At 38.5% G+C, this 24,338-nt stretch overlaps 1 protein-coding gene across 2 annotated transcripts in view; it reads left to right on the top strand.

Annotated features, from left to right (window-relative positions):
- Positions 1 to 23,588, top strand: part of LRRC29 (leucine rich repeat containing 29) — a 643,308-nt gene extending 619,720 nt beyond the window's left edge. For both annotated transcript variants that reach the window (XM_044081426.1, XM_044081427.1), the window contains exon 7: positions 22,110 to 23,588. In XM_044081426.1, coding sequence (XP_043937361.1) covers positions 22,110 to 22,278 — 169 coding nt within the window. In that variant the 3' untranslated portion in view covers positions 22,279 to 23,588. The remainder of the gene's footprint in view (positions 1 to 22,109) is intronic.
- The last annotated feature ends 750 nt before the right edge of the window (positions 23,589 to 24,338 follow it).

The following is a 24,338-nucleotide window of genomic DNA, read 5'->3' as shown; positions in this document are numbered from 1 at the left end:
CTGAGGTGCAGGCCAAAACCAGTGGACTATGGCTGACCAAGTTTGCAGATGACTGCAAGCTGGGCGTGCTCATCAATTCCCCAAGTGATGTGGACATCCTCCAAGAGGGTCTCACCCAAACAAATGACTGGTGCCAGAAGCATGGCCTCAAGTTGAATGCCAAAAAATGCAGCATCATCCCCTGTGGGGAGAGTGATGTCCCCACATATTATCACATTAATAACAATGTCCTAAGCACACAATCAGTCATGAGGGATTTGGGCACCCAGGTTGATAGCAACCTGACGTTTGACCACTATGTTGCTTCCGTTGTACAGAAAAAGCTTTCTATATGGCGCACCTCATAAGTAAGGGTATCTCATCCAGGGACAAGGAGGTCATAACATCCTTACGTTCTTCCCTAATATGGCCAGTTATTTAGTACAATTCCCCCTTTGGCATGTACCTCGCAAAACGCATGCAGCAGCTTGAGAAACCACAGAGGTTCCTCACCAGAAGAATCCAGGGCCCCAAACATCTACCCTACACAGATAGGCTAAAAACCCTCTTCCTCTACTCAGTTTCATACAAACTCCTCAGAGGTGACCTCTGTCTGGCATACCAAGCAATCTCAGACCCTGTCTTGATTGGGACTACTGCATATCTGCAAGTCAAGCTCCACTCAAGTAACCTGCACCCGCAACCTCAACCTGATCTGTGACATTAATAGAACTTGTTGGCAGGACAGATTTGTTTCCCAAAGACTCCCCCATCTGTGGAACAGATTTTCTCTCCACGTCAAGCAGAGTACCTCATTGTCTCTTTTCAAGCACAACCTGGATAACTGAATGAGAAGCAAAAAATACACCCCTGGGATACCACCCATGTCCCTGCTGGACCGGGGCTTTGGGTGCTAACTTGTCTAAACATGGGCTAAATTCTTAGCTAGGCTTATAAGGGCCTCAGGGCCAATAGTCTAGTAGCTTCCTATGATCCTCTAACAGTCAAAAGACAGTGGTGACAGTGTGCAGAGTGCAATATAGAGGTCAGGGACTGTAGATAGAATACAGTGCATCCTTTTTTGTCAGGGAGTGTTAGGCATTGAACTAAGTGACATAATAATGTGCAAAAGCATGCAGGAACTCTGCTGTCAGTTTATGTTTAGATTTCTTATACTTAGTAATATCTTTTCTAGCTTATAACATCACTGAACACAATACTGCAAGTTAAGTTTTGTCATATTTCAATAACACAATATCTTTAGTAAGTTCTAGTCTTATTCCCTTTGGCAGTCTTTCAAGTTGTACCTTAAAAGCACTAATTTTCTGGAACTCAACAAAACATAAGCTCCCATGTCTCATTCATATCCCATCATATTTCCAGCATATGAGATAGTCTGGGGAAACATTTGCTTAAAGTTCACTGAAGTGTACAAATATTCGTACAGATATTTACAAGCAAAAATCATGATTTTGTAGCATACCTTGACAACTGACATATCTGTCTTCAATTAATTTAATATAAACAGTCATCCATCATTGCACCATGCTTGTTTCATTTTTGTTACTACATATTCCTTTCACTCCTTTATTGTCTTACATACTCCTTAACTAACAGTATATCTGAACCTCCAAGTCCAAGAAATCTGGACAAAACCAAAAATAATGGGGGGCATACCTCCCAATCATACCAGATTACTCATTTTTTACCAGGTTTTGGGGTTCAAATAATGGAGTGCCACAATTCTTAAGTGGCACCCCTTAATTTCTGAATTTCCTGGCTGTTTTATTTGAATTTTTTTCCCGACTTTTTGAGCTGACGTCATCACATGCACAATGATGTCAGCTCTGTGAAACGGCCTGCCAGCCTGTCAGAATTGAGCTCAAACAATAACGTGCATGTATTTATTCCCGGCCAGCCACGAGGGAATGGAACTTCTTAGCTGGGTAAGCTGCAGGAATGGAACAAGTCGAAGGACTGGACTGCTGGCTGGTGCAGAGTTAAGCCGAGGGAATGAAACTGTTTCCAAGAATGGAACAAGCCATGGGACTGCTGGCTGCTGCAGAGTTAAACTGTGGGAATGGAACTCCTTAGCTGTTAAAGGAGCAAGGCTAGAATGGACTGCAGAGAACAGAGCAAGGCTAGAATGGTAATTATGATGAGAAATGGTGTGTGTGGTTAACGGAGCAAGGCTAGAATGTTAATTATGATGGGAAATAGTGTGTGTGTGTGTGTGTGTGTGTGTGTGTGTGTGTGTGTGTGTGTGTGTGTGTGTGTGTGCACATGTGTGTGCGTTTGAAATGCCCCAAGTGAATATACCTGGTGGCTAGAGGTACTCGAGCTCAAACCCTGTACCTTGGGTACAGGTAACAAGAGCCTAAAGTCCCTACCTACCACCACTTCCACATTTATGCCTCATATATTTGTTCGGTTCCTCATAAAATCTGTGGTTTTCTGGATATTTGTGGCAAATCAGTGAAGGATTGAATTCACTAAATAATGACAGGCATTTAAATTTCAGACTTCATATTCTTCAGAAAATAAATAGTAACACAAAACCTTTTATTCTAGCAATTTTCTAAGCTTATAAGATCAGTATTTGTCCCTGTTTTTGGGGCTGTGTTCCCCCATTATTGGCTTTGTCCAGGTTTTTTGTGCTAAGAGGTTGAGGGCTATGGTGAGAAGTGAGAACTGGATTCACTAAATGATAGCCATTTAAGTTTCAGTCTTCCTATCTTTCAGGAAACTGCTGATTTGGCATAGTGATATGTTTTTTGACTGTAGTGCACAGGGTCCTGGGTTCAAGACTTGGCAGTAAAACGTATGGTGGTAACACAACATTTTATTCTAGCAACTTTCCAAAATTATACAAGCAATGTTTAAAATGTGTCCCTGGTTTTTGGGCTTTTGCCCCTCCCATATATATTTTGTATTTTTCCAGATTTCTTGTGCTACAAAGTTGAAAGATACAGTTGAGTGTTGAGTGGATTTTACAAGGAGCTGAGAGCTTCAGAGAAAGAGAAGTTTGGTGTTGCTTATGCTGAATCTGCTTGCATTGTTAATAGCATAACAGGTTAAATACTAGCTTTTGATGCAGAATGGTGTGGGTTCTACTCCCACATTATGTAGATGCATTGCTGATACTGCACTGTGTTGTTGTTTTTTTAAAGGTGGTTGGTGTAACAAGTCAAGGGTGTAGCTAGAGATACAACAGAAGTGAGAAAATTTTATGCACAAGGGCATTTGTGCCTCAGCGGAAAGAGCAAAAAAATATCATTAACCCAAATTCAGGAAGAGAAAATCAGAATTATTATGTTCTGTGCTGCATTATAAGAAAATTATTTTTAAACAAGTGCAACACATTTTCCAATATTCAAGATAAAATGTTTTCCTGCAGACAGTGGAGAAGCAAGAGTGGCCAGTTAACAGCACGTGGATTACAATGATCGTTTTGATGCTTCAGGATGAATGTAGGAGAGGGTCTGTCAGTATTTGGTCTTGGACTAAAAATTGGAAGTCTTAAAACATGCAGTTCGCCTAGTTTATTTTGTTGTGCATTTACAGCTATTGAGTTGGTCTGATAACACAAATCAAAGTAAATCAAGCAAAAAACTGAAATTGAAAATAAGTTTGAGAAGTTGTGCAAGATGCCCATGGCTTACACTACTGTCATTTTATTTATATGTATTATATATATATATATATATATATATATATATATATATATATATATATATATATATATATATATATATATATATATATAATATGTGCCTGTGTGTGGAAGTAGACTTTTATGATGGAAATGTTCTGAATTGGGCAGTTTTGTTATTATTGGTTCATGAATTTTGTTTCATTGCTACTGGAAAAATGTTCAGAGAATAAATTTAAAATTGCTGTATGTCTAACAAGTGTGCTGTATTATACAAGGAATATAATTTACTAAAACCAGGAAGGTGTATCAAAGAACACATGTATGTGTCTTGTTTTGTGTACAAGGGCCTATGATTTGAAAACAGCCCAAAGGTAATCTTTATCCACTATTGACCAGATGCATTTTCTTTGGATGTAGTGTGGGCTTCATTGCTGTTTCAAGGAATGTGAGTTTCAAGGGCAGTGAAGTTTTAATGATAAGTCTATTTTCATTGTGAGACAGTATTGCTTTGTTTAACAGATGTCTATTAGTGTTTGTGCATTGTGCTATAAAATGTAAATATAAAATCTAAATAATCAGTGTAGAATTAAAGCAGTATGCACATTAGTGTTTATGGTAAATGGGGCAAATTAGCCAGGTAATGGGACATTGGAATGGTGGCAGAGGGTCTCTGGTGCCATATTTTGGTTGTCTGTTCTTCAGTTTGCATTTGAAAGCTGGTATCCCGCATTTCCACTGTAGTGGGTGGGGGTTACGTAATTATGTGTGCAAATTTTATGTTAATCAACATACAGATTTGTACCTTTTTTCATGGGCCTTGTCCATATTTTTGATGTTTCCAAGTTGAGAGGTATGGGGGGGGGGGGAGCCCACAGTCAGGGACATTTTAAATATTGCTGTTATAAACTTTGAAAGCTGCCAGAATGCACTCTGTATCAGCATGTATTTTTTGGAGGATATAAAATCTGAATCTCAAATTTATGTCATTATTTAATGTCTTCAATCTTCAATGATTTTCTAGAAAATAGACGTTTTTATGTGGCATAGACCAAAAATATTAGGCAAAAATCTAGACATTATGTAAAAATTTGGACAGTTGAGAGGTATGCAGTACAGCTGTTCATACCTCCCAAAACAATGATATCAAAATTAGAGGAGTAATGGTCAACAAATCAGTAAGGTCCATATGCCTATCCATTAGTATTATTCTTTCAAATTCCATATGCAGCCCAAACATTTGTTTAACCTGAGTTCAAATGCTGCATGTATTCCATGCAAAACTCCTCCTACTCAATTAAATTAATTTTCTTTTTTTTCCTTTCATTTCCTTCCACAACTTCAGTCCAACTTCCTCCAGAATGCCCCTTCTTATGTCTACAATATGCAAAATTGTATTTATTCATGCCCTAACCTGTGATATTAAAAGTGTCCTGAGTGCCTGACATAATATATAAGAAAGACTATGTGTCTATTATAATAAAGCCTTTTAAATATGCTGTCAAATTCTTCTGGATTATTATTTGTTTCTTGGGTCACTGTTTTCCATTCTGAATTATAATTATCTAAAGTTAAGTATATTTAACACTGAACTGCATCATAATACAGTGACAAGTCATGTACATTTGGTCCGCCTACTTACTTAGACAGCATAATTTCCTCCCAGATCACACATGCCTAATCCCAATCCTCTAGAAAATCGAATGTCATATTTTTTATTATTTTCAAAAAAAATAATGCCTTATGTAGCCACTGGAAAGGAATGGTATAGATATGATAGTAAAGGCAACACAAAAATGTAAAGCCTGCATCCTGTAATCGAACTCCAGACCATTTCCACCTTTAAAAGTGAGTTTTCAGCTTCTTTCATCAGCTTGATATACATTTTATTAACTGATTCCTGTAAAGAGCTCCCTAATTATATCCCTAAATATTTAATAATAATTCAAAGAATCTCTTATTCCTTCCTCAGAAAAAAATCTAATTAACTGCTATTACTCTCTTTTTGTTCTCTTTTATTTTATATCCTAAGAAAGATCCAAGCTTACCAAAGTGCTCAAAAAAAGACTTCCTAAATCTTGGTCTAGCATTGTCAAATAAATCAAAACATCATCTGCAAATAATAAAATTAAAATTTCCATTCTGTCACCATTATAGCCAAAAATGTGTGATTTTCCATTTGCCATATTTAAAGGTTCACAATATAAGGCAAACAAAGCGAAAAGTATGTAGGAGTCTGAATGAAAAGATGATAAAAACAGCAAGCGAAGGAGAGTAGTATAGCTGAAATTGAATTCATCTGGTCTCTGTGAGCACCTTCATGAGGTGGACCCTATTTGTACAAATTCTCACCAAGACAACATTGATATATAGACGGCATTTTACACAGCATATATAATGGACAGAAGTAGGTTAAAAAATAAAAAAGAAATCTGGGTGAACAAGTCCCAGGATAAAAAAGTGCCCAATCCTGGTAAATGCATTGGTGCCAGGACTGGAAAAAATGACAGTGTAGAATCCTCAAGACATGGAAAGATTCCTACAATGGGGCTAGGCCAGTCTCAGGGGGAGGATGCCCTCTCTTCCCGTTTTAGAAGAAGAAACAGTCCAGAGAAAACAAGCATAAAGATGATAATGTGGACTACTGAAAATAAGAAGGAAAATATGTATCGTTACTATTATGCAAAAAGATATACTAAAAGATTGAGAGAGAGTAGAGGAAAGAAAAATACTTGCACAAAAAACAACTGTCAAAAGCTTCAAAAACAAATTTGTGTTCATTAATACAACAGATCCATGAAAAATATTATATAGACCAAGAATCCTTGGGATAATTGGAAAAGGAAGTCACTGAGGAAGTATGAAAATGTAAAGAACAAAATGTAGAGGTTTTTGAAAGGTATAAAAAATATTCTGTTATGGTACAATATTTATGTGAAGGAGAAAGCCAAACTAATCAATACAAAAAAAGCATCTCTAAATATTTTTTAAAGAGAAGTACAGGCAACGGCACCCAGATATGGAAATGTTCACAATACAAACAAATAAGATCACAAAGGGGAATGTAGAACAGACGTTTAGTAAAGCAGAAGTTAAACAAATAGAAGCTGAAGTTATGATATACCTGTGAAGTGTAGGCTTTAGTGTAGAAAGCTTAACACAGTTTATGTCTCAGCATCTTGGAGCAATGAGTTCCCAAAGTAGGGAGAAACAAGAGGAGTGTGAGATATCCAAAAAAGAAATATGGACATGGGAAAGAAAAAAGATTTAATATGGTGCAATATTTATGCAAAGGAGAAACACAACTAATCAGTCCAAAAAAACGCAGCACCAAAGATATTTGAAGAGAAATACAGGCAAAGGCATCCAGATATAGAAAATTTTACAATACAAAAAAATAAGAAAACAAAGGGAGAAAGTAGGAAAGAGGAGGAGTAGTAATGAAGAAGTTAAAGAAATAGAAACTAAAGTTATGGATTACCTGTGAAGTGAAAGGTTTAGTGTAGCAAATCCAACTCTGGTAAGATCACAGCATGATGGAACAACGAGTCCCCAAATTAAGGAGAAACCAGTGGAGTGGGAAGCATCTCATTAGTTGCCATATGAAGATGCTTTGGAGCCTTCAGAAGGAAACCAGTACAAAAGTGCAGTTGCACAGCAAGGGAAAGAGCAGGAAATAGTGGCAGCTCTGATGCAGTCAATGTTGTGAAGTGATAGGCAAGTGAGCTCCCATATGAAAGACCGACGGATGTCACAGGCAAGGGCGCTAGAACCACAGAGCGAGGGAGAGGGAGCACCCCCCACCCCATCCACTTTTACAGCTGCAGACTTGTCTCTTGGAAAAAATACATATGCATTTACCAGAAAAAAACTCCATGGCTGAGTTTTTCTTTAAGGAGGACCAAACGTGTGTGTCACACGCTAACATGGATTTTTCCCATGCGGACGTTAAACTAGCTGTTCCATTCGCAAGTGTGTGAGTGCCTGATTACATTTGCTGCTCCCCACCCCCACCGAGTGCTGCCATGCTTCTTTATGGTAAGTTTTGCTGATTCTGGATGTTTTCTGCTGGCACCCCGAGTGTTCTTTTATTGCTCTGGTTTTCTATATTTGAGGAAAGAAGACTACTGGATGATGTTTTGTTTTCTGCTGCCCCTGAGTGTTCTGGTTTTCTATATTGAGGAGAGGAGACTTCTACCCCGAGTGTTCTGGTTTTTGAGGAGAGTTTTCTGCTGCCCCGAGTGGTGTGTGTGTGTGTATGCATTATGTTTTTATATATATTTATATATATATATATATATATATATATATATATATATATGTATATATAAAATATAAAATCTGCTGGCATAGAGGAGAGCACTGTAAAATAACAGAGTTTACTGCTGGTATTACATGCGTAATGTAGTTTAATGTAGACATTTACAAGGAATGTTTTTTGGCGACTAGTAATCATTCTATCAGCCATTTTCTTCCAGAGAAAAATGACTAGATTTCTATATATTTTCAGGCCCTCTGAAACTTTTGTTTATGAAGAAGATAATACACATCATATTTTCTTTTTGTTTGTTTATGGTTGTGCAGCTCTTTAAGTGGTATAATAATCCACTAGTGCTGTGTCCTTTTTCTGTGGAGCTAAATAATTTTCACCAGTAAGCTGAATTTGTGAAATTAATTCCTAAACTTTGTTCTATTGCCAATGTTTGATAGTATTCTCTGACTGAAGTTAATGAAAATGTAAGATGTGAAGTTGTCCTATCTCACATTCATTCTTAACTTTAACTGATGGGTCCGGTGCCGATCCTCGGTTCCGACTCAGCCGTTTTTTACAAGCTTGAGGTCTTCATCTAGCTCGAGTCTAATTCCCTATGCCATGATGCTCTAGTGTCATACTCAGATCTCGTTTGCCATGGAAACAGATCGGGTGTTTTTCTCCTAGCTCAGGCTAAGTGAAAAATATTTGTTATTCTTTTCTTCACAAATACTTGGTTTATAGCAGCAGATATTACTGGGTTTTTCATCGTGCTAAAGAGTGTGCAGTTCCTTCCTTTTCTGAAGTTAAAATTATACACAGTTAATTCCGAAGGTTTTGTTATTGCGCGCGTGTGTGTGTGTGTGTGTGTGTGTGTGTGTGTGTGGTTTCTGCCTTCGGTGCATATCTTTAAAATTTTGTCAGTATTCTGGGCTCATTTAAATTAGAGAGCTGTTGTTTTCTGTATTTTGACTACCTTAAAAGTTAAAATGCCAAAACAAACAAAAGAGGCTAAACCTTTGGGTTTTAAAAAATGCCCAAAGTGTAGGCAAAATATGTCCTTAACTGATAGACACACAGACTGTCTATACTGATTGGGAGCAGTTCATTTGCAGGACACTTGTGCTATATGTCATGCTTTTAGTGCAAGAGTCCTCCATGAAGGAAAAAATAGGTTGATTTTAAAATGATTGGTGAAGTCTTTATTTGCAGAAGCCATTGAGAAAAGTCAAAGCACTCAAGAAAAGGCTAAGTCACCATCATCAGACAAGTTAAAATCCTCCAGCAGATCAGCTACTTCAGAAGAGTTGAAGCCATTAAAAAAGCACCAAGAATGTCTCCGACAGTAAGTAAAGAAATCGGATCCGAGAGATCCTCATCTTTGGCTCCTCTGATTTTGGAGCCATTGGTTATCCAAGTATGGAGCCAGTATCTCCTACCTTGAGATCTCCACTACCACAAATGTCAGCTTTACCAGATCCATCGTCCAGATCCTCTACCACCACTTGGGTGTGTTCACCTTTCAACAAGCTTATGGATTTAGTTTGTCGAAAGGAATGGGAATCTCCAGACACAGTGGAGCCCATCTCTAGGAGGCCTAATAAATTTATCACCTGCCCAGAAGACAAACCTTTTTTGACAAAAGGTGTTCTGGTAGATGCTATTGTGATGGGGGCGGCTACTAAAAAGGAGTTATCGGAAACATCCACATCTGTTCATCCTCCGAATAAAGATTTGTGCACAACGGACAGATACGGAAAGCGCATGTTTTCATCAGTGGCCTTTACTCTTATGTCCCTGAACTATTTAACCCACTTCAATAGACTACATAGAGATCTCTTAAAAGAGCTAGGGGATTCTCTCCAGGGTTCAGTAGCTGAGGGGATATCAGAATAAGTATCATCCCAGCTGTCCACCCATAACTCCCTGGTGAACTCGTCCATGAGGCTAATCTCTTTTGCAGCCGATGGAGCAAGTAGGTCAGCGTGTTCAGGAATCACCCTTAGGAGACACTCCTGGATGTGCCTCTGTAATTCTGCGGAACCCTTCAAGTCATCCTTCATAAACACTCCCTTTGATGGTTCATCCCTTTTCGGGCCTAAAGTAAAAGAGACTGCAACCAGGTGTGAATAGGAGGAAAAGACTCTGTCTGCTGTGGGAGTACGTTTTTCCACCCCTTCCAGACACTATCCTAAGGGTCAAAAGGGGGGGAAGATGTGGTTCCAGAAATCCCAGAGAGTTTTTCATGACACACTTGGTGAACTCACCTTCAGGGGCAGAGGAGGCTGTAATAACGGAAGACACATCACGCAGCAGAGGGGGTCCGCAGAACCAAGGCGATGTAGCGGCTTTTTTCAGTAAGCCTTTTCAGCGCTCCTGAGAGGAGGCCAATCTGTCCCACTCTGGAGGCAGTCGGGGGACGCTTATCTTTTTACCCAGTCGCCTGGCTAAAAAAGACAAATGGGTAAAAAGAATCATATCCAGAGGTTACTCAATACCCTTTTCAACACCACCTCCACAAAACAAAAGAATCCCAGATGTTCCACCAAATCAGAGGGATGAAGCAACCATAGAAATACAGAAGTTGCTAGAAAAAAAAAGAGTCATCCAGTCAGTCCCTGCAGACCAAATAGGATCCGGAACTTACTCAAGGTTCTTATTAGTTCCGAAGAAAACACGGGACTGGAGACCCATATTAGATCTCAACAGACTGAACAAGTCAGTAAAGTTCCAGATGGTCACATTGCAGTCAATACTTCCCTTTCTAGGGAAAGACAACTGGATGTATTCATAGACCATCAGGATGCGTACTACCGCATAAAAAAATGGACAGGCCATCCAGGAGTAATTTTCTCTTTCAGCTGGAAGCCTGTCATTTTCAATTTCGGGCTCTGCCCTTTGGCCTGACTACTGCCCCCAGAGTGTTCACCAAATGCATGGCAGTAGTCACAGCTCATCTGAGGTGACTAGGATTCCGGGTATTACTGACTCCTAACAGCCACCACCAATCAACTACTCATCCAAGCAAGGGACACAACCTTACAACTATTTGCACAGTTATTTATAGGAGCAGAATTAAAACACAAACACAATGATGGTAAACCTTGCAAAAGAGAGAATTCACGTCCTTCAAAACCAAGTGTTAAATCTTCTACCCAAAATAAATTTCAAGCCAGAGCAGTTCTAAAGGTACTGGGCACAATGGCAGCTTCAATCACTGTAACACCTCTTGCTTGTATGCACATAAGGATCCTACAATGGCTTATTTTTGCCCAATGGTCAATGCAGACGCTTCCAATGTCTCATAAAATAATTCTGACACAGGCTTGCAAAAAAGATCTATGGTGGTGGCTACAATCAGACCAGGTGACAATAGGCAAACCCTTTATTCTCCCAACCCCCTTAACCACGGTGACCACGGACGCTTCCCAAATGGGTGGGGCATTATCTGGTAAGAACAGCCCAAGGTACATGGAAAGATCACGAGGTTCATTTGCATATCAATGTTCTAGAGATGAGAGCAGTGCTCCTAGCGTTGCAGGCTTTCCAAGACTCTCTTCCTGTAGGAGCAATTGTAATCCAAACAGACAATATGTCAGTGGTATGGTACATAAACAAACAAGGAGGAACCAAATGTTGAGAGGCCCTGAGAGTATGGCAGTGGGCTGCATCCTCCCAATGCTTTTTAGTAGCAACGCACATCCCAGAGAAATCCAGCGTGAATCTGGACAGACTCAGCAAAGAAATATTGATGCCACACGAGTGGTCCCTCAAATAAGAGACAGCGGAGATTATTTTCCACAGATAGGGCCAGCCTTGCTGCAATCCTTTTGCCACATTCACAAACATAAAATTCAGCAACTACTTTGTCTTGATTTCCCCCTCTGGGGAAGTCACCGGGGGATGCACTGGTACACGATTGGCCCCCAGGTCTACTATACACTTTCCCCTCCCTTTCCTTTAATACCCAACGTTCTTCAAAAAGCCAGCACATTGGGAAGGACCTTAATTCTAATAGCCCCTTACTGGCCTCGTCAAATTTGGTTCCCCTTCCTACAGCCTTGGATCCTGGACCCAGTACCAGATCTTCTGATACACTTATCGGGAGTTCTTCACCCATCTCTGAAAACCCTAAAGTTGACAGCTTGGCTGCTCCAGTTCCAAACATAGCCAGATTACAAAATCTTTCATCCACCACATGACACATTTTTATATGTTTTCATAAGACATCAACAAGAAGATTATTATCTTAGCAAATGGAAAAGGTTTACAATTTGGGCTCTAGAAAATAAAATTGATCCTTACTCCCCACCCCTTTCCTCTATCTTAGAATTCCTAACAAAGCTTTTCGAAGAGGATGCGGCAGCTGCTACTATCAGAGTGCAGTTAGCAGCAATCTCAAATGTTCATCTAGGGGAAAATGAACCAAACATTATGTCGCATAGATTGTGTAAAGCTTTTCTTATGTGCACTTGTCTTTTAAGGCCACGAATAAAATCTCAGCTACCCCCATGGAACCTCAGTTTCATCCTATCCAGGATAATTCTTCCACCGTTTGAAACTGCATCATCATGTGACTTGAAAGTCTTAACTTGGAAAACTATTTTTTTAGTGGCCATCACTTCAGCTAGAAGAGTATAAGAACTACAAGCATTGTCAATCAAATCCCCGTACCTCTTGTTTCACAACAACAAAGTTTCTCTGCGTACAAATCTGTCTTTCCTACCTAAAGTGTGTTCAGAATCCAACTTAAATCAGACCATAGAGTTACCAGTCTTTTTCCAAAGTATGACAGTTAGGCAGAATACATGTTACACCAACTTGATGTGCACAGACAATTACATTTTTATTTACATAGAACAAAAGAATTCAGAAAGTCTGATCAACTTTTTATGTAATTCTCAGATGCTAAAAAAGGTACAGTGGTAGCAAAAACCAATCTGTCCAGATGGCTATCACACTGTATTTCCTTTACTTGTATTTCAGTAAATAAAAAGTCACCATGCAAAATAAAGGCTCATTCAACTAGGGCCATTGCTACTTCTTCAGCCTTTTGTGCCAGAGTGCCTATAGATACCATTTGTGCAGCAGCAACTTGGGCAAGACCTCATACCTTTATTACTTATTATAAAGTAGATATGGCCTCCAGGGACAGGGCTTCCTTTGGGTCCGCTATGCTGAAGAACGTACTCCCGTGAGCCACCCAGAATTAATGGTGCTAGGGACGCTGTCCCATCAGTTAAGAATGAATGCGAGATAGGACAACTTTACATAAAGAAGTTATGTTCTTACCATAATGTTCCATGTGAGTTGTCCATCTCGCCATTCATTCTTATGTCCTTCCCTCCAACCCCAGCCTGTAGGCTTCTATGGGATTGAGACTTTCTTAGCAATTCGGACACATTATTGACTTTGACCTTTTTCAGGTTTCTTTAAGTAGAAGATATAACCTATAGACCAATTTGCTCTTCCTTTTGTAACTTACAGTTTTGGGTGATTGATTTGCTTCAAAAGGTATTGGATCACTTGGACAGAAAAACAAGAAAAATGCTTCAAACTTCTCAAATGATAACATAAAAATTAGTGTATACCAAGATTATATATTCCTTGTTCCAAAGGAGGTGTGGGCCTCCTCAAAACTGATTACATGTACAGATAGATCTGCAGTCATAGGCCTGCATACATATCTGCTGACCTCATCAGATCAAAATATAGTGAAAGTTTTGAAACATGAAGAGAACAAGAATAAGCTGACTTCCCTACTTAATTTAGCAAAAGCATATCGGTGACAAGTGAGAATGGAAACCAAACCAGACGTTGACAAAAATCAGGCAGCAATTGAATGTACCAAAAAACAAAAGAAAGAATATAAGGGGAAGGATCAGATGAGAAGGCAAGAAATGTGGAAAATGCGTAAATATAACTGCAAGTACAAAAAACTCCTGGAACAACCTCATGTCGATCAGGATATGATACAGGAATGGTTAAGGAGAGGTGAATTTAAACCAAAAGATGAGAAGTTAATTATGGCAACCCAGGATAGTGGACTACGTACACATTGGTTTACAAAGTCCATTCAGCATGTGGGAGGAACAGGCAAATGCGATTTCTGTAAAGCAGAAATGGAAACAGTCACGCATCTTTCTACTGGGTCTGATGCGCTAATGGCAGAAGGCCTGTATGCTAAAAGGCATAATAATGTGGTAGACTATTGCACTGGGGATCGTACAGTATTAAAGTAGCTTAGAAACATTGGAAACATGAGCCACAAAGCATTTTAGAGAATAATGAAGTTTATATCACATGAGATCATCCATTACCAACAGTTCAAAAAATAGATGCGAGAAGTCTAGATTTAGTAATACATGAAAAGAAGACAAAAGTAGCATTGATCATTGAAATTGCTACAGCTAGTGATTACAGTGTTTTTACATACAGAAAGGCACAAAGTCATAAAATACCAGAATTTGAAGGGAGAAATAAGAGCAATGTGGAAAAAGGATACCCAAACAGTTATAATAGTTGTAGGAGCAATGGGTCCCATAAAAAAGAATTTACAGTCTTATTTAGATATGATACCGATACATGTAACACCATATGGATTACAGAAGGAGTCGATTCTGGGCACATTGCTGGTGCTGTAAAGAACACTTTTGGCTAGCATCAGAGATTGAAATAATACTAATTTCACAAACTTTAACCATACTTTGACTTAGGAATAGGATCCATTCATGTCATGGAATTAGAAACCCAAAATACTTAAAAGAAATTAAACCAAAAATAACTGATTTACCATTTGCGATATTTAAAGGTTCACAATACAAGGCAAAAAACAAAAAAATAGACAACCATGCTTTGTTCCCACGACAAGTGGGAAGGCAACAACAATCCAATTGAAGAAAGAGAATAAATAGTCAATACTGAATCTAAAAAAAAATCAGTACTGCAGGTGTCTCAAAATCCTGGCCCATGGGCCAGATGTAGCCCATAAACACTTAATCTTGCCAGCAAAGCTTTGCCCAAATCTGGTGTGCTTACTTAAAAAATACAAAAAAGTGTTTTTTGCAATCCAAATAACATCGACAAGTGCTGCTTGTGTTTGTAGCTCAGATTGCCTGTAGCAGTTTCCCTCTCTCTTTGGCTTGACTGTAGAATCAGTAAGAGAGAATGAGAGGTCTGTGTGAACTCAAGGAAGTAACATTATGAGAGCAAAATATATTAAATATGAAATATATATTTTATTTATATATTAAATATTATGTATATTAAATATGATATTTAAGGCTCAGAAACTGTCACTTGCATTGTGTTTGGTAGTCAGAGCTGGTTCTTAGCATGGGGCATAGCAGTGTTAAGCAGAGACCTGCAACCCCCTTCATGAGATGGGGCTATGAGAGATGACCTCTAGTCACTCTACTAGTACACAAGTCCAAATGCGAATGGGATTGGAAACATAATTCTGTGCTACTGGCCTCTGTGAAGAGTGGGATGCTGCGTTATGTAGAGTTAGGTGCATGGAAACAACTCCAGCAGAGGTTATAGCAGATGCTGAGTCATGTGGACTCAGGAGCATGGGAGCAACCTCAGCAGAGGTTATAGCAAATGCTGAGTCATGTGGAGTCAGGAGCATGGGAATAACCCCAGCAGAGGCTGTAACAAATGCTGAGTCATGTGGAGTCAGGAGCATGGGAGCAACCTCAGCAGAGGTTATAGCAGATGCTGAGTCATGTGGAGTCAGGAGCATGGGAATAACCCCAGCAGAGGTTATAGCAAATGCTGAATCATGTGGAGTCAGGAGCATGGGAGCAACCTCAGCAGAGGTTATAGCAGATGCTGAATCATGTGGACTCAGGAGCATGGGAGCAACCTCAGCAGAGGTTATAGCAGATGCTGAGTCATGTGGAGTTAGGAGCATGAGAACAACCCCAGCAGAGGTTGTAGCAGATGCTGAGTCCTGTGGACTCAGGAGCATGGGAGCAGCCCCAGCAGAGCTTATAGCAGATGCTGAATCCTGTGGAGTCAGGAGCATGGAAGCAACCCCAGCAGAGGATATAGTAGCTTTCTCAGGTCTGTTACAGAAGGTAAGGATGCAGCAGAGATGAGAAGAGGGCAAGTTATTTGAGTTATGTTGTGTGTATGTTGTCACACTTTGCACACGAAAAAGGTGGTCATGTTACTAGAATCATGATGTTGTTGTTGCTGTTGTTGTGTCTTTCGACTTTCCCCGGTTAGGGGTCGCCGCAGCGGAACTCCAGTCCGCTAATGATTGGTAGTTGATTTTTACATCCCGAGTTACCAGCCCTGGCGCACAACCTTCAACGAAGGTATGCCCATTCACACATGTCTCCACGTAGAAGACGCTCTAGCTGAGAATCGAACTGGGTAGCATCATAATATGAATCATTAATTCACTGTTAGTTACTGGAGAGTGGTGCTTAGCAGATGTACTGGCCCACTGTGGACCATGTACACCCACCTTTGATCATTGCCCTCAGTGCGTTATTTCTGATTTGACATATAAAGTGGTAATCAGTAAACTAACAATGAATAAAGAATGCATGACATTTTTTGTCATTGGAAAAAAGTGTGGAAAGGGCCAAAAACTCTGAAATTTTAGGACCACAAATACTTCACAACTTTGCTCTGTTTCTGCAAACGGTTCTTATACGAAACCTTTGATATGACATAAAATGATTGGGGTTACCAGAGTAGTTTGGACTAATTAAAATTGCTGCTGCTTCTTAGGTTTGTGTACATATGCATATTTGTATCTTACTGTGATGGGGCACTTGTCAGAGCAAATTAGTTGCTAATGTTCTTTAAAAAAAGTAACAATTTTGTTGCCATACATTCATTGACCAGCTGAAATTTTATTATGGTATTGTAAAGCAATGGGAAATACATTCTGTATCAAATAGAACTGCTCACCTCACAGCATTGTTTTGCTGCCAGATAAACATTAATTTAGCACCTTCCTCATTCATACCAAGAAAATTCCATATAATTTTTAATTGTTTCTGAAAGGTTGTGTACGTAAGCACATTTGTTTGTGTCTATATTGGTATACTTGTCAGAGCATATCAGTCGGTGATACTCCTGATGCAAACATTTTTAAATTTATTTTTGTATGGGTTTTTGTACCGCTTTTTTTTATTGTGCAGTCAAGTTCATGTAGTCCTCAGTTCATTTGATTTTGAGCCCCCTGCAGTAGTAAACCCAAGGACTGGTAAATTATGTAATAATGATCTACCACATTAAAATCTTTGTATCTTAAATTAACTACTAGCAATTCCTCCTGCTTACTGTGCTGCTCTCATAACCACACACTTTTTTATTATATTGTCATATATTTGCATTCTGCCAAGAAATCCACACTGGTCATTTGCAATCAACTTAAGTACATACCTGACAAATTACTGCATCCTAATAGAGATAAATAACATATCTATCCATCCACAACCCCAGTTTCCATTTTTTGCGGATAGAATCCGGGTGTCTCAACAGTGACAGTCATCTAGAGCCAATGTTCACACTGCCAGGTTGCTGTCCCTGCCACAGTTGCAGTAGCATGGCTAGGGCAGGGCAACAGGGGCAACTGCCCCAGGAGCAAAGTGTTGGAGGAGTATGGTAAGCCAATTCCAATATCTAATGCAATACTGGCTTTTAAAAGCCAGCATTGCATTTGCAGTCATACCTGAGCATTTTACCGCTCCTTGTGTGGTCTAAACTGTAGCAAACAGTTTGCTATATTTTAAAAGTTAGAAAAAGATCTTTTTTACTGACATTTGAGCATTTGTAGCCTGTGCCGGCGGGGTATAAAATGTAGTAACTGTTTGCTAGTGCTCCATGCAGGCAGGGTATAAACTGCATTTGTAGCAAGTCGTTTGCTACAGATTATAAGAAGAAATTGTTTTTTATTTATTTAATTTATTTATTCATTCCTAATAAAAAAAGGGAAGAGGGTCAAGGGCCGGGTACAGAAACAAATGTCCCTTTTTTTTTGTGCTCTTCTTACTCACGGTACTGGCACAAAGCGTTGACTGAAACAAACCAGCTATGTGTCTCCACAGTTGTCCTTTCATGCTACACACACACACACACACACACACATACACAGACATGCACACACACACACACACACACACACACACACACACACACACACACACACACACACACATACACACATACACACACACATATTTATGTGCTAATTTAGTGTGTCCAGTCCACCTACTGCATGAGTTTGGAATGAGGTAGGAAATCAGAGCCCCTAGAGAATACCCATGTAAACACAGGGAAGACATGCAGGCTCTAGCTAACAAAGTTTGCAGATGATTGTAAAACGGTGGATGTGGTTAAACCCTCCAGAATGAACTATCCCTAGTAACCTAGTAAACTCTTAATGTATTAAAAACTGGGCTCAAACTAAATGCTAAAAAGTAGTAACATCACTTTTAATAGAAACCCCTCCCTTCACCATACTGTGTAGAACAAAACACCTCAACCTAGTGAAAATGTAGTTAGGAACCTTTGTACTTGGGCTGATAGCTCCCTCAGTTTGACGATCATGTGACAATGGTTGTCAGGAAATCCTATTAGTTAACCCAAATAACTGCAAAAAGAATATTTTTTAAACAAGAAACACCTTTATTAAACTATCAGTTATGACATAGGCAGTTATGCATTTATATAAATGAAAAACCATATTGATATAATCCTAACTACAAGCATTTTACATCACAAACCATATTGCCATAATTCTAGTTGCAAACATTATACATCACTTATAATCTAACCAATCATTGTCAGTCAAACATTACATAGCTTATTCAAATCCTGCCTATTTTAAACCTCATTTTTCCCTGTATGTATTGTTCCCATAATTCCCAATTTCCCTTTGTAATTTGCACCCATCCTTTTATAAAGACCCCAATTTCAGTTGTTTTATTTCTGTTACTACATTAATTTCTGTTACTACATTCAGTTCTTCTAGTACAGTTGGTTTAGACTTTGATTTCCATTTTCTAGTAATTGCTTTTTAGAGAGCCACCATAATTAGACTCAGCAAGGCCTTACTATGTCTAGACAATTCTGATTCTGTTTCATAGCTTAGAAAAATAATTTCCCTACTTACACCAATTCAGTTTGTTCTCCCAGTATCACTGATAAAGTTATCTGCAGGTAATCTTTAAAGTCTGCCAACTCATTAGACTCACAGAAAATGTTCCCAATTACTTCTTTCTTCCCCATCACACTTCCATCATTTGCTATCCACCTGAAGAAAAATTATCTGGAGTCTACTTGGGGTATAAAATTATCTATGTAAACATTTCCAAACAAAAATCCTAAATCCTCTAGATTTTGTTGCATATTTGGGAGGCAAATATATATCCCCCATTGTTTCTTTGTGAATTGCTTATCCAGTCTGTCTTCCCGATCCTTTCTAACATCCTCTGATTGATTCTTAGCAGCTTCTGTTCTAGATTCTACTAAGAACTCTACTAGTGATGGTCTTTCATTTAGGACCCCCCTATTTCTTTCTCTTTGCCTATACTCTCATATCAATCCATGATAGGGAAGGCAATCTCTAACCTGCAGTCAAAATAAACTATTGACCTCTTCCCATTCTATTACCTTTCCCTCTCTAGTTATTTGCACCCAATTCCTTGGTTCCTTTGCCAGTTTTCTCCAGTTAATTCCAGCCCCCTCTTCCCTATTGTCTGTGTCCCTAATTGCTGCCATCCCTATTGGCAGACCCTCCTTCCTTCATTCCCATTTTGGCTTAATTCTTAGAATACTTTATGCTACTTAATGAATATAATATTTTGTATGATTATTGTTATTCTCCTTAAAGGTCTGCATCCAAAATCCCAATCTCTCCTTGTTTCTTGAGAGTCCATCCTTTTTCATCATCATCACATTCCAGATTGAATTATTAGTTTCTGCTTGCGCTATAAATAGGAGCCTTAACTGTGAAGCTGTGAAATACCCCTTCAAATCAGGTAATCTTAATCCACCTTGTTCTGTTGGAAGAATCAACGTATCCCACTTGACTCTTACTGTCTTCCCCTCCCATATAAAATCCTTCAGCTCTTTATTAATTGTTATCCACAACTTCTCCTCTGGTTTATAAAATTATGCATGACCTGTGTATAAGATTTAAGGGACTAAAAACATTTTAACTGCTTGTATCTTACTACCCATATCCATATAACAGAGTTTCCAATTTCTCAGTTTTTTTTATTACCTTTTGTTTAGTCTCTTCCCACATATTCTTAGTTGCCACACCGGAATCATTTTTAATCCATACTCCTAAATACTTCATTCTGTCATGTCTCCTTAAATATGGATATTGCTGAACCAATTCTTGTATGGGTACATAATTTACCACTATTGCCTTTGTTTTGACCTCATTAATTTTGTATCCGAAAATATTTGAAACTGTCTCAAAATGTTCCACAAAACTGTAATGTCCTTTTTCTGGTTTTATCAGGTATAAAATAATATTGTCTACAAACAGAGAAAGTTTTTCTTGACTTTCATACCAATTATATCCTTGAATTTCTGAGTCCCCTTATTTTCCTTGCCTATGGTTCTAAATATAATGCAAATAACAAAGGGGAAAGAGGACACCCCTACCCGTCAAAGGAATATTAACAAGGTCTAAAGAGGTGATCAGTCCTTTATACTCATCACTGATCCAGCCAGTTATTGAGTACAATGACCCTTTTGGGATTTATCTCACTAAACTTATCAAGTAATTAGCAAAACCCCCAAGGTTCCTAACCAAAATGATCACAGGTCTGAAGTCCCTGCGCTGCCTAGAGAGGCTGGAAGCTTTATCCCTTTATCCCATTATAGTGTCTTAAAGACTACTGACAGGAGACCTTTGCCTCACTTGCTAAGCCATTTGAGACCCAGTTGTCCTGGATCTCCTCAAGTTGTATATCTCCATCAATACTATAACCAGGGTTCTAAATCAATACTAGTGGGTAAATAAAATATGGTGGTGGGACAGATTTATAACCCAGTACTTCTCAAACCTCTTGAATAAACTTCCCCTGTATGTTAAACATTGCAACTCACTGTTTTCCTTTAAACATAACCCAGATGACTGGATAGGAATCCTATTCCATGACTGACCAGTATGGCCATCCTGAAGAAAGGAGGTGTCGCCTGAGGGAGGGAATGGTCATGAGACTGGGTGACCTTAGAGTATTTATGAATCTATTAGCTGGCGCTCCTTGGGGCGAGGTCATATTGGGTGCTTTATTTTTTTTATTATTTTAGTTATCTCCATTCACATTCTTGGTCATAACTTAAGATTGCTAATTCAGGGCAATGACTAGGTATTATTTTATATGGGATCTGATTCTTACAAAGTCCTCAAGCACTTTCAGGTTGAATTCTCAATTTACAGGACTGGTCTCTTAATCATTCCTTTTATGTTAACAAACAAAAAAGTAAAGACATATGTTTCTTTACTGACCCCCCCCCCTTAATGGAGCAGATATAAGATAAGGATACTTCTGACACTGAATACATTACAACATTTTGTTATCTAGAAGTGGTGAAGACAAGCGGTTGACGTTTGTTTCTCGTATTGACCTTCCGAATAAAAAAATATATGGTAGGTTAGACCAGTGTTACAATGTTTCTATAGAAATCAGAGTGTAGTTAGGGAAAACCATGATTATTATCTGTATTTAGCTTTATTTTTTTATTCTTTAGATGTGGACAGGTCCTTTTAAGTAAATGTAGTGTTATTTATTATTGTCTTTTACAATTCATATTTAATGTTATATTTTGTACACAACAGAGTTTGTTATATTATTTGGCAGAGGAATCTTCATTAGATGGCAGGATTAATTATTTAGTCAGAATATAGGTTTATGCACTTTACCGTAGGGACTTTCCAGCTTGCATTGCTGATATTGGTCTAACTTAATGTTACTAGCTGAATATTAGACCTTTGCTGGCTGTGATTCCTGAACAGCATTCATTATTGGCATGTACATAGCAACAAGTTCATTTTGTTTCATTATTTTCTTTATTTTTGACTTATTCAAAGAATGAGTTATTTGTGTTTTGTTTTTCTGGTCAGTAACTTGATGAGTGACTCAAATTACCGAGAAGCTATCCTTCTGTTTAGAATCTCATATACAATACAGAAAAAAATGTGATATATCATTCTAATGTAGTGATTTCTTTGTGTGATTTCAGGACTTTGGCTGCGATTGCAGAGAACTGCAAATGGTTGAAGAACCTGGATGTTTCCATGTGCAATGGTATTACTGTTGCAAGAGTTGAGCTGCTACAGTCACAGATCCCCTGGGCAACAAATATAAAGACACGCTTTGTGGGTGGGGCTGATCTTTCCATCTCCTTGTAATCGGCATAATGAATCAGTTCTCTCCAGCCCTAAAACTGAACAACTGCATGACAGATCTTTTAGGGGAATGTCATGGCAACTGCGAGGCATAAAGAGCAACTTTCTGTAACACTTGAGGAAGGCGCACTCTATCATGCTTGCTACTATTCATATATACCTTAATGGTACAACAGTGAGATTCTGTTTCGCATCACTTGTAATGCTGTGTTCTTTACAGTCAGTTCTACTGTTTGGATCCCTGCTATCCTTTTTGTGCCTGACTGCTCAGGCATCTTCTCTCTTCCTCAGTTTTCATATTCTTATATGAGTTACAGGTTGCAGTGGCATTGCAGTCCCAAGAGGATTGTGTTTCCCTTGTTGTCTTTACACATTTTTAAAGCACATTAGCAGACCCCAAAATCCATGCTGACTGGTAGCATTTAGTAATTGCTAGGGGCACTATTTCAACATTTTGGAGTGTCAGCAGTACTCACTTTTCCATAGTTACACCCTTTCTGCCTAGAGCAATGTTGCAGAACATCTTTGTAAATGCTGCAGCAGTCGTAAGCAAAGAAATGGGCACAGAATCAGTTTACTGTGATATCTTGTCTGCTATGAAATTGGACCCACTGCATTTTAGTTCATTCTTCATTGTTGCAAAGTTACAGATATAAGGACTGCATATTTTACAGTCATAATCTTGTAGTACTGACTGCTGTTGTAGCTCAGTTATATACAGGGACCCCCAATTACCTTTATATATTACCCTGGTTTTGCAGAGTCTGCTGTTGCTGCCAGTGATTGCCACTGTTTATTAGCCTTAGCATTTTGGTTTATCTCTACACAAAGTCCCCCCATATCTTAAGCATTTCCTCATCCTCTGTTGTCTGGGCAAGCTCTTTATGCTTCATTCCTTGGAGTTGTTGGAGGTGCCAAGGGTGTAGCTAGACACCACTTGTACCCATTCCTTATTTTATGAGGCTGCATTTTTTTGGGAACTTCTCTCAGTGTTTGAGGGTGTCCCCTACATTGGCAGGCTTTAAGAGATCCGTTAAAATACACGTATAATTTGGCATATGATGTCAGTTGATTTTTTTAGCAATCATTTATCTGTATTTATTTAATATATGTTGCCATCTTCTAGTGCCTGATTACTGCTCCGTTATTTTATTCTTATTTTTGTTTTTCTTCTTTTTTTGCACTTTTACTTCTAGTGGTGCTTTACCTAAAGCTCTCAAGCACTGTAATAAAAATGACTTGAACACATGACATGCAAAAAATCAGTATTTCTAGCCAAAGAAGAAACTAATTAAACTTAATTTGTTTCTGCAGCTGTGCTTGTGGTGTTTTTGTTTGAAAAGTAGGACTTTTTTATTTTATGGAAAGATGTGAAGGGTATGGTAGATATAAGTCACATTTCCTTTGCATTTTGGGTCAAAAGATCAAATGGATTTGATTTTTCACTGTATAGATTTAAAAAAAAAAGCTAATTTATCATGGAGAAATCACAAAGTCTAACTGATTGTAATCTGTATTACTCTGTTAAAAGTGTTGTAGTATCTGATCTGTAAAATCTCTGATTTGGATCACTTGTTTGCAATTTTAAGACTTGCTTTATTACAGTAATGATTTATATAAATCAGTGTGGATAGCAAGGGGAAGATTCCTTCTGTTTAATTGACTCCTTCTTTTTGTGGCAGTGACATATTTAAGAAAAGTGAATATGGTTTAATTGGCTTTGACAAATCATAGGACAATTATGTTATCTGCCATTATCACAGAAGAGCATATATGCATAATAATGTGTTAAATGTATAATTGCCATAGCCCATATGCAGTCATGTATTTCAGAAAGCCATTGTTGCATTTTACAGGCACATTTTGTGATATGCCCATACCAAACTGTCTAGTACATTTTGTGATATATCTAAAGGCATCTGGGCTACATTATATGCTGTGTCACACTTTCTGTGATATATAGATGGTAATCTGCCACCATTGTGGTGTTTATGCAGAAACTCCTACTAATTGCTATTCTGCCCTTGTTGCGAAATGAACTTTATTGCCAAACGTCAGTGGGA

Source organism: Protopterus annectens, chromosome 8.part0 (assembly GCF_019279795.1).
Source record: "Protopterus annectens isolate FY-2018-M chromosome 8.part0, PAN1.0, whole genome shotgun sequence".
NCBI classification, from domain to species: domain Eukaryota; kingdom Metazoa; phylum Chordata; order Ceratodontiformes; family Protopteridae; genus Protopterus; species Protopterus annectens.
This window is presented reverse-complemented; position numbering and strand designations above follow the sequence as displayed.